General features: G+C 35.9%; 1 protein-coding gene across 2 annotated transcripts in view; it reads right to left on the reverse strand.

Annotated features, from left to right (window-relative positions):
* Nucleotides 1-229: 229 nt before the first annotated feature.
* LOC107747452 (cell division cycle and apoptosis regulator protein 1-like) overlaps nt 230-11,663 on the reverse strand; it is a 25,754-nt gene continuing 14,320 nt past the window's right edge. Inside the window, exons 13-25 of one of the 2 annotated variants that reach the window (XM_016561956.1) lie at nt 9,378-9,544; nt 8,468-8,678; nt 7,377-7,457; nt 6,267-6,455; nt 5,991-6,182; nt 4,399-4,614; nt 3,062-3,197; nt 2,880-2,968; nt 2,646-2,792; nt 1,221-1,344; nt 933-1,118; nt 542-747; nt 230-448 (exon numbers count right to left, since the gene is read on the reverse strand). In XM_016561956.1, coding sequence (XP_016417442.1) covers nt 392-448; nt 542-747; nt 933-1,118; nt 1,221-1,344; nt 2,646-2,792; nt 2,880-2,968; nt 3,062-3,197; nt 4,399-4,614; nt 5,991-6,182; nt 6,267-6,455; nt 7,377-7,457; nt 8,468-8,678; nt 9,378-9,544 — 2,001 coding nt within the window. In that variant the 3' untranslated portion in view covers nt 230-391. The remainder of the gene's footprint in view (nt 449-541; nt 748-932; nt 1,119-1,220; nt 1,345-2,645; nt 2,793-2,879; nt 2,969-3,061; nt 3,198-4,398; nt 4,615-5,990; nt 6,183-6,266; nt 6,456-7,376; nt 7,458-8,467; nt 8,679-9,377; nt 9,545-11,663) is intronic. The other variant, XM_016561955.1, reaches the window with a different exon arrangement.

Here is an 11,663-nt window from a genome sequence, read left to right on the forward strand (position 1 = left end):
ACTGGCACAAGTCATGTATTATTTCAACAATGAAATATGCTGATATAGCAACACAAGTTAAAATTACTAGCAACTTCTGCAAAAAAAAAAAAAAGGCCAAAAAAGCTTAAATGGATTAACAACCAAAATGTTTACTCAAATCAAACAAATTATTTAAACTTGAACTTAAGTGTAATAATTTGATTCTGAAGAATAATTTTTCAAAATCAAAGAATTATTTTCAAATATAGAATTATGAGGAAAAGAGAGTTTACCTCCGCTGTCATTAAAACTTTGTACACAGAACCCCCCCAAAAAGATCAAAATAAAATTAGCTTTAGAATTGTGTTAGTTTTAAGCTTATTTACACATTTGAAGGGAGACTAGATGAGGATGAGCTGGAGAGGGACGTTCACTCATCTGAGCCATTAGATTGAGTTTTTTGGTCACCGTCATCTGAAGGGTCACCCTGCATTAAAAACAAGACACTTATTATTTAAACCATATTCTACAGTTTCATGAGTCCGGGTCACACAGTGATGAAACAAATAAAGGTTCATACGTGTGATAAAACGCCCTGTAGCTCCTTCATGATGGTGTCGAGGCTGGACACTGTGCCGTGGAGCTGTTGTTCATAGCTGCCTTTCTGCTGGTCTGAGGCTCTCAGGTTGTTCTCTGTCTCTCTGAGATTGTTCTTCACCTCCTCCAGCTCCCTCTGAAGGCTGCGGGTTGCTGCTTCTAGCTCGGCTATCTGCTTTGAGTCCTCCTCTACAAAACAGAAAGGTTTGATTAGTAATTTAATTGTATTGAGGGTAGAAAAATGTATGCTGATGAATTGTAAAAGTACACATTTTTGATATTGACTTTAAGTCAAAAATAGTGAGCTGAATCAACAAAATCACTGAAATCCGAATTCAAATATACAATGAAAATAATACAAATGAGGTTGTTACCCATTTGAATGTCCTGCTGCATGAGCTTCTGCTCGATTTCCTCTCGGGTTTTCTCACTCTTCTCCAGCTTCTGCATCATGCTTCCCACATCCACCATGGCTCCCTGGTAGACGATTAGGCTAGACGACTCGCCGCTGTCCTCTGATTCCCGCTTGAACTTCAGACTGGGCAGCAAGCTTTGGTTACCTGTCAAGCACACAGAGTGATTCAGTCCACTGTAACGTCATGGACTGTACTCTAGTCTTACGAATAAGCCTCTCAGTTCCAGCCATCACTCTCTTTGCACACCTAAAAGGTTGTCTATCAGAGCATCAGAGGTCAACGTGGGGCTAGGCTCGTCCTTAGGCCTGTCCGTTAGCTTTCGATAATGGCAAGACTCTCTAACCAATGGTTTGTTTAACAATTTCTTCACCTGAAAAAAAACAAGATATGTTAGTCTGTTAGAAATATGCTTGCAACTAAGAAATTACAGTTAACACATTGTGTCCTGATCAAGCAAGATGCAACTAAAAGGTCAAGCAACAAACATCACTGCTTATATTTTCTCATATTTATTATTATTATTATTGACCAATTAAATATATTTTTTAAATTTAATAAAGAAAATAATAATATATAATAACAATAATACATATAATTACAGATTTTAGTATTAAAACAATAGCAAAGAAAATAATATCATCATCACAAAAAATATATTCATATTTATTTTATTTTTAACAAATAAAATTATTATTTAGTATAATTGTTACATCCAAAATAATAATAATAATAATAATAATAATAATTAGTAGTAGTAGTTGTATCACAAAAAACATATTCATATTTATTTTATTTTTAACAAATAAAATTATTATTAAGTAGTATAATTGTTACATCCAAAATAATAATAATAATAATAATAATAATAATTAGTAGTAGTAGTTGTTGCTGACTTTGAACATTAATATCATCATCATCATTATTACCCCAGTAATAATAAACACATTCATATTTATTATTATTAATTTTATTATTAACTAATATAATTGCTATTTTATCAAATTCGTACAACTTTAAATGTATTATAATTAATATAATTAATATATATATATACTGTATATATTCGTACAACTTTAAATGTTTTATCTAACATTAACATTAAATCAGATAATAAATTAATAAAATATATAATTATAATGATTATAATTACTATAATACATTTATATTATAATTTATCATTATTATTATAGAATATAATAGTTAAACTGAATTAAAAAAAACAAGGAGAAAAAAATATATATATTCCTAATATATTAGCATCATGAGTAAATTTTTTTCTTAAAAAAAAAAACCAAACTAACACTAGCTTCTCTATTCTTTTTGCATTCTATTTCTTTTTTTTTAATATTTATAATACAATCAACAAAAGCAAAAAAAGGCCTCTAACACTAGCTTGCTCTATTATTTTTCTATTCTATTTGTGCTCTTTTTATTTATTATATTATTTAAAAACCCTTGCTACGTGTACTGCGTTAAGCTAACTGAGACTTGTTATAGCACTTCTATATCATTGCTCTTTTGTTGATTTTGATTGCTTCTATTGTCCTCATTTGTAAGTCGCTTTTGATAGAAGCATCTGCTAAAAATGTATATGTAAATTCATGGTACTTAAAGCCTCCTTAAACCTTCCCAAGTAACAACTAAACACACAACACTGCACAGAAGCAGCACCTGAGCTCTGGAGAGATGCAAGCCCAGCGTGTACATGATCTCCTCCAAGTCCTTCTCCAGCAGGTAGCCGCAGTGACTCTGGTCGAAGTACACAAAGGCCATCAGCAGATCCTGGTTAAACGTCACCATCTGCTTTTTCTTCTCATCCTACAGACAGATTGAAATAATACAGCATTACACTCCTCTCACTATTAGAAACTCTTTGTGTTGCAAAAGGAGATGTTGTTGACTCACTTTATCTTTAGATGACCTCTCTTTGGACTTCCGCTCATCTCGCCGGTCGTCTCTTCTGTCTCTGCCATTTGAGTCTTCATCATCTTTATCTGAGGAGCACAAAGGATCAGTTTCTGGATCAAAGAATCAAAACGGATCAGAAGTGTGCTTGAGGATCCAGGTGCAAACAGTGTGACCCCTACCGTCGTCGTCATAGTCGTCTGCGTCTTCTGCCTCCAGTGGGTCATATTCATCAGCGTTGTTGTTGCTGCCGCCGTCTTCATTATCATCATCATCTTTGGATTCTTCTCTCTTAATACCTCTCTCCTTCTCCTCATCCTTTACCCAGGAGATATTAAAATATTCATATAAAAAAAAGCTTTAAAAAATGCATTAATTTGAACAAATCACAATGCTTTTAATGCAGACATAAATCAAAGAATCAATCCAAACACGGTCCCCACACTTTCTGACCAATCAGTGTGATTCTTTTCCAGTTGTTCATGATGCCAAATAAACATTTTCATGAAAAAAAAACAAGTTTTAAACCAGGTGTAACTACAATCAATATTTGCTATGGAAATGTCCATGACTTTTTAAGCTTTTAATAATTTCCATGACTCTTCCAGGACACCGGTTTTAAAATGTCCTGATTAGTGCTGTCAAAATTAGCGTGTTAACGCAGGCGATTCATTTTTTCAGTTTAACGCGTTAAAAATAATTTACGTGTTAAAAATATTTAACGCAGTTAACGCAGGGGCTGGGCTAGGGTTGGCCACCCCACTCACAACTGCTGATTCTGTCTCAGTTTTCTTGACAAAAATATGAGTGTAAGTCATTTAAGAACATGTCTTTGAAATGCAGTAGTTTTCCAAACTGTCTCCCTCATCTAACAAACCCGATTCAACTCGTCAGCTCATTATTGAGATTTTCAGACCTGAAGTAGGTCAGAAAATGTAAAGAGTTAATGAGAAAATACGATGCATGACAGATCCACGTCACGTTCAGCAGCAGCGGCTCTTAAAGTAATAACAGCCAAAAACCTAATAACCCAGCTGTGATGTCTGTTAATCAAAGAACAAAAGAAAAAAGAAAAAAAAAAAGGAAATCAATAACTTTTGTAGCTTTAAGGATTCATCTACAGTGTATTTAATTTAAAATTTTGTATTTGATCATTTTGATAGCTCTCAATTATACTGTAATGTTGAATGGCTATAGTCAACGGGTAAATGTTAGGGTAAAAAAACTATTTCCTAGAGACATCAGTAGTATTGGTATCCGTCATACTGACCTTTAGTCATAAAAGTGATGCACAAATGATTATACAAATATTAAAAATATACTATCTTTATACTGTTTCTACATTGAAGATTGAATGTGAAATTATTGCAATGAAAAAATTATTATAAAAATTTTAATATTAGGTGGAATTAATCGCGATTAATTTCAGAAAAAAATGTGTGATTAATTTTATCGATTGACGGCACTAGTCCTGATATTTCCAGGTTTTTCATTGTCGTAGAAACTCTATTTCCCCCACCTTCCTCTTCTCATCCTCCTCTCTCATTCTCTTTGTGGCCGGCTCTCCATTTTCTTCTTCCTTCTTCTTTACGTTCCTCCTTTCTGCCTCTTTTTTAGCTTTCTCTCTTTTATCTTTCCTCTCATCCTTGCTGGGAAGAGAAGCCATTGCTTTGTAGATCCTGTAGCCGAAGTCTCGTTGAAGCATCTCATTGAATAATTCAGCAAACAAAGACACCTGAAACAGACACCAAAAGACCAGTGTTATTTAGCATCACTGGACAAATGCTAAAGGTTTTATTAATATTTATTCATTTTTGATTTAGTATTGATTTTTGTTTTTGTATTTAAAGCTACAGTCCGTAACTTTTTGTGTGTTCAAAATGTACAAAATTAACATAATAAGCGAGTACATCATGAATCCATTTTACAAACCGTGTTTTTGGCTTGTCCTGAATCACTACGGTACATCTATAAGAAGTGTTTATATTCGGACTATTTCAGACTGGTACTGGTGGAACCGCTGCGGAGTAGCCCAGTACCTGCGTGATTCGTCATAGGCATAAACGGAGAGAAGTAGCTTCAATGTACAAAGACGCACGCAGTTCTGTTTATTAACTGCTAGAGCGCCAAAAGTTACGGACTGCAGCTTTAATATTTTTTATTTTAATCTTCAAGGTAAAGGTTTAGTCATTTTGTGGGTTTGTTTTTTACTCATTTTTATTTAAGTTTTATTTTTTAGTTATTATGAAAATGAGAAATACTGACATAGCAACTGTTTTTCTTTAATATTTTATTTAAAGAATTCAGCAAACAAAGACACCTGAAACAGACACCAAAAGACCAGTGTTATTTAGCATCACTGGACAAATGCTAAAGGTTTTATTAATATTTATTCATTTTTGATTTAGTATTGATTTTTGTTTTTGTATTTAAAGCTACAGTCCGTAACTTTTTGTGTGTTCAAAATGTACAAAATTAACATAATAAGCGAGTACATCATGAATCCATTTTACAAACCGTGTTTTTGGCTTGTCCTGAATCACTACGGTACATCTATAAGAAGTGTTTATATTCGGACTATTTCAGACTGGTACTGGTGGAACCGCTGCGGAGTAGCCCAGTACCTGCGTGATTCGTCATAGGCATAAACGGAGAGAAGTAGCTTCAATGTACAAAGACGCACGCAGTTCTGTTTATTAACTGCTAGAGCGCCAAAAGTTACGGACTGCAGCTTTAATATTTTTTATTTTAATCTTCAAGGTAAAGGTTTAGTCATTTTGTGGGTTTGTTTTTTACTCATTTTTATTTAAGTTTTATTTTTTAGTTATTATGAAAATGAGAAATACTGACATAGCAACTGTTTTTCTTTAATATTTTATTTAAAGTAACAAAAATGTTTTGTGAATGAATATTGCTTGAGTGTCAAGTCCCTCCTTTCACTGCAATAGGCAACCATTTACAAAAGAGTATCTGACACCAGAATATTGTAATTATATCAGGTGAAGTCAAGCAAAGTGTCCCAAAACTTTGTAGTTTATAGGTGAATTATTAATTTAAAAAATCTTTAATATGCAGAAACATGTTATTTTACCTCTCTGCAGTGATACTCACCTCAAAGGAGTGCTCTTTATTATCCTCCAGTCTGTAGTCCAGCAGCACACTCAAGGACATGATGCTGCAGTCAAATTTGCCATTCTTGGCAGCCCAGTTGGGATGGACAATAATGGTGGGCTCATCTGGCAGAACATAACGTTTCTCCCTGCGCTGGCGTTCCTGCTCCTCTTGCCGCTTTCGTTCCTCTTCCTGAAGGGAATATTTTTTCCATGTTTGTATGCGATTGATCAGACAAGCTCTCTATAAGAGCAGGATTCTCTGATCTTCTCTCACCTCTCGGTCATCCTCCAGTCTGCAGGACTCATCCTCCTCCACACTAGGAGGTTCAGGCTTCTCCGGCTCCTTGGACTCCTCCACCTGCTCCTCCACCTTCAGCTGTTTGGTGAGGCGAGCGATCAGCTGAGACTTCAGCCCTTTAGAGCTCAGTGAACGGCTCTCCAACTCCTTACGCAAGTCATTGACCTGTGTGCAAATTCGTTTCATCAGCTTTTTGAACGCTCCATGCGTTGTTCTCCTACGGCTATTCCAGTTGATTAAAAGTGTTTTTTTTTTTAAAACAATTTTATACAGATATGCCATGTACAACACTATGAAACTATGATTATACTTAACAGTGCAAAAATGTCCTAAACAACTATTAATGGACAGATTGATGATGTAAACGCTGTTCTGCGAGCAAGGTTTCCTCTACACAAGCACAAAAATATTTTAAAGAAGAGAATTTTTTTTTTTTATTTACAATGTTTAATGATTTTTCCAGTCCTGGAGAGGAGTATTTTAAAATTCTTGTTAAGATGTACCAAAAATATCAAATCTAATATCAAATGGTTACTTTCTATTAAATACAATACCACTCAATTTTTTAATGTTTTTGATTTAAATTGTTTTCTTTTATGCTCACCGAGGCTGCATTTATTGAAACAAATTACAGTAAAAACTGTGATATTGTGAAATATTATCACAATTCAAAAATGACTCTAGTTTTTAGTGTCACATGATCCTTCAGAAATCATTCCAATATGCTGATTTAATGCACAAAACTTATCATCAATGTCAAAAACGTGTCCATGTTTGGCAATAAATTATAATTTAATTCCAAAAATGACTAGTGAATGGTGGTGTATATTATTCAAAGGGGTATATATTATTGTCCAAAACATTTGCTTAACCATCAAGTGTCTATAAAAAAAAGTGTCCAAAATAAAGTTTTGAGGGACTGTGACTAAACTAAAAACTATTGGTTATTTTAAAAAAGGACAAGCTTTTCTATACCTTAGCATTTAATAGGTCTATAAAGAATATAAAGACCCCATCAAATGGAATATAGGCCTAGAGAATATTGATGTAAAATAAAACAGTTCAGTCTGCTTGTGGGAATCTCACCTTCATGGATTTCGGATCAAGCTTAGACCAGTGAGTCGGCGTAGTGACTTCCTTTGAATCATCTTCGTCCTTATCCTCCTCCTATGCACGTTATTTGAAAGAGAGAAGAAGAGAAAAAAGAAAACAGCATGTTAACACACCACTCTCAGACTGAAAGATGTTTTCTGAAACAAAAGTTGATCCGTGCAAGAAGCAAGGTCACAACTGTCTCTCATTGTCTCCTCCTACTGAGCTCTCGACTGGGTAAAAAACAAAAATCCACTGCTAGGATACACGGAAGCTCTCTAGCTTTCAGAAACAGATCCATATCCCACTCATCAGCCAATCAACCAGTTCTGTGGAATACAAAAAGATAATCAATGACAGGGGGTTCAAAAGATGGACATGGGACAGATGCACTCAGAGAAGGTCTCCAAACCCTACGTCTACATTTACTGCTGCCTTTTTTTGGCCCACGTATACTCTTTTTAGCTTGTTTTCTTTAACGCCTAGCCAGAACTGTCCTCCCTGGAAAAATCACATCCACAAAGGGTCTAGGCACAGTCCAATCAGAGAACAGCGTAAATAAAACAAAAATAAAAAAAGAGACAGACAAGAGACAGAACTCAGAGAGAGTTTGGCAGATATTGAACAGGAAAACAAAACGATCTAAAAAAAACCACACAAACATCATAAACACAACTGGCTCTCCAGATTCCAGCATTCGTTTCCCAAATTGGTCTCATTGGTCCATGCGTCAATTTTTCAGTTTGGATTTGTTGAAATTAAACAGGAAATTTAGAGTTATCTCAATCACGGCCGTCAATCGTGCAATCGGCTGAGCTGGAAGCTGTTTTACCAGTTGACAGGTGTCAAAGTAGGACCTAAGCTCTTCCGCTGTGTGCGAGACTGCGTGACAGAGGGAGAGCAGGAGGAAATGGGGTGAGAGGGTGGGATGGTAAAAGGGATGAGAGGGTGGGATGGTAAAAGTGGGTTCTGTATGATGCCTGTGATACTTGTCTGTTTCTTTCTGTGTTTTCTGAGTGTTTTGTTTGTCTATTCCTGTGCCTGTGAGAAGCGGAAATGAGAAGAGAGGGATTAGCGTTCAGTGCCTGTTCTCCATCAGCCTCCTTCCGTTCAGCCAAGAGTTTCTCTGCCAGCTGCTCCTTGAGTCCACGGGACAGGCCCTCCCACTCTGAGCGGGTAGGAAGACAATGCCAAACATCCGGGAGAAATAAAACCACTGTCTCCACATGTGCGGGGACTGTCCGCCCTTTGTGAGTCTCCTCAGGGCGGTGATAGCGTATCTCTGCAAAACGATACCTGTCGCAAAGGAAGAAGCGCGTTGGAAAGAAACATTCTGTGAGACATCACCCATTTCCCCCAACACACACACACAAAGCTCAGATCCCCTCGACCCCCCGAATGAGACGCGTATGAGAAAATACAGTCTGCGGAACTCCACGGGGGGTTTCTCAGGATGAACGGCAGCCACGCATCAGGGAGGTCGACAGACAATATCAAAAACGACAAAGACCCCGCCCCCCTGCACCCGTCAATCTGAACCGGTTGCTCGTGAAAGATGGCTTACGAACCCCCGGGGGTGTGAGAGAAGGACAGATTCAGACACAGTGAAAGCAAGTTAAATATGTAAGATATTTAACACAAGGCAAAGGTCAGAGAGAACAGAAAGTAACAATGGTGGTGGCGGCGACTCCTCTGGCTCTGCTCTCGGAGCAAAATAATCAATGCATTCACCACATAGATATAGAGGCAGGACTGCCACACACATTACCGTAAACATTGCAAAACAAAATTTGAGAAATCAAAATTATGAACACAAAAGCATTGAACGTGTCAGGAGACACACTGCTGTGTCAAAACCATGCAGCGGATCACAGACTTTTAGATGTTGTCTGCCTGTCGGCCTTTTTTTTTTACATTTTTTAAATAGTAAAAGATGCACACATGGAGATTACAAGGAGATGCATCGGCACAGACAGAGAAAGGAGCTGTACTTACCACTGGGTACATAAACTCAGATCAATGCCTGTCAGAGCCTTACAACAACGTATGGCTGTCTTTATAAGGACCGAGGCATCTTTTTCCGGGTCGGCTCCATCCAAAGAGGGAGACCAGTGACCCCCGATGGCCATGGCCTCGTCCTTGCCCCGCATCCCCACCAGGAACTGAAAACAGAGGAGTTCAAATGGGTTACGAGACGCTGGGAAGCCGCTGAGCGCTCTGAAGGAGGTGTATGCGGCGGACACAGGGAGAGACAACATCAGATGAGCTTATTCCACACAGCAAAGCGTTCAGCAGTGGAAGAAGACAGATACACTTCACAGTCAGCTCCCCAACACCAACAGAAACTCCCCACATCAAACACAGGAGTGGACAAACATCTTTCAGTGTGCAGGGGAGCAAGGAAACTAGTTTCAGTGTACATTATATTTAAGGGTCCTTAAAAGTTAAATCCCATTCAACGTTTGAAATTTTAATAGTGGGTAAATGATGGTAAACACTACCCGTGTAATAAATATGGGGTCAGTCAGATTTTTTTTTTATTAATACTTTTATACAGCAAGAATGACAGTAAAGATATTTATAAAGTTACAAAAGATTTATATTTTAAATAAATGCTGTTCTTATCAACCTTTTGATTCAAAGAATCCTAAAAAAAATCCACAAACATATTAAGCAATACAACTGCTTTTATTGATAATACATTGATAATACATTGATAATAATCTGAAATGTTTCTTGAGGTTTGAAAAATGAGATTTTGAACATGTGACACTGAAGACTGGAGTAATGATGCTGAAAATTCAGCTTTGCCAAAATGGGAATAAAATGTTTAAACATATTACAACAGAAAACAGTTATTTTATTTAACAGTTAACAGAAAACGGTTATTTTATTAAACAGTTATTTTAACATTTTAAATTACAATAATATTTCTCAGTATTACCATTTTACTGTATTTTTACAGTATTATTTTGATATTGCATTACATACATTATTTTGATATTGCATTACATTCTATTATTTATAATTATTAGCCTTATTAATAATATAATGATTATATATAATAACTTTAATTCTAACTAATAACTTCAAATAATAGTTAAATAAAATTGGTAAAAGGAGTGTATTAAAAAGCAAGTTAGCTTTTGCTGTGTTATTAAAATAATAACTGAAACTACAAATGCTGTGGTATTGAGACACTTTCTGACATGTGCGTCATCATGGTCAGAATAAACTGGATTTGTTAAACCATTTTTAATTTCTATCTTTTTCTGTTCCCACCAAGACAGGAAGCTTTACTGCTAGCAAAAAGTGAAGAGATGTCTTAAAACTTTTATGTACCAGCAGGCCAATCTGCAGACATAGTTTCCCTTCTCTTTTGTTCAGCACTCTGACATGCTTTATTTGCAAAGCAATATCCTACACTGAAATTATTATATTATGTATTTCATCATTCTCGTGCTGCTCCAAATGATGGGAAATGTAGACGCTTCTCATAAACTGGTTAAAAGAATAGTATTTTCGGGCAAGCTTGGTAACTATTCTTCATCATCAGTGCAAAAAAGGTAAAATGAATAAATTGTACAGTATTCATAACTTGAAGTTTTACCATAATTTTGACAAGCTGTCAGAAGCTAGATGACCTTTTCTGGAACACAAGAATGCCCCCTACTTGCATTCTCAGCAGCAGAACTCATCATAGTTCTTTTTTGAATTCCATTTGATCAGAATAGCAAAAAATAAAATTCACAAATATGTCAAATTTGCCATCACATCGTTAAAAACACTCACACAGTGGCATTAACTTGTTTTCTGAAATGTAATACCTAGATAAAAGTATAGTCTTATAAATGAATTTTAAAGGGGTCCTATTATGCTTTTTCACTTTTTGAATTTTAGTCAGTGTGTAGTGTGTATGTTTGGGCATAAAAAACTTACAAATCTCAAAGTCCACTCCAAAGGGAGATATTTCGTTTTAAAAAAAATCCCTTTTCAAGAACTACAACGAACGGCTCGTTTGGACTACAGCATTAAAATAAAAATAATACATATGCACTTATCTGTACATAGTAAATGCAGTTATTTTTAAGCGGTTGTTGACATCCTATCTAAAACGTGATTTAGCAAAAAAAAAACAAAAAAACAATAACGTTACCACTCGAATATGTCTTGCAATATCCGTGCGTGCAAAGGTTCTGCGCGTTCCTCTTGTTCAATATTCTCGGGGTCTGAATCCGGCTCAAATTGATATGGCAATATTGACGCCATCTTTAACTAAAC

The sequence above is a fragment of the Sinocyclocheilus rhinocerous genome, unplaced genomic scaffold (genome assembly GCF_001515625.1).
Source record: "Sinocyclocheilus rhinocerous isolate Xijiao unplaced genomic scaffold, SAMN03320098_v1.1 scaffold2664, whole genome shotgun sequence".
NCBI lineage: Eukaryota > Metazoa > Chordata > Actinopteri > Cypriniformes > Cyprinidae > Sinocyclocheilus > Sinocyclocheilus rhinocerous.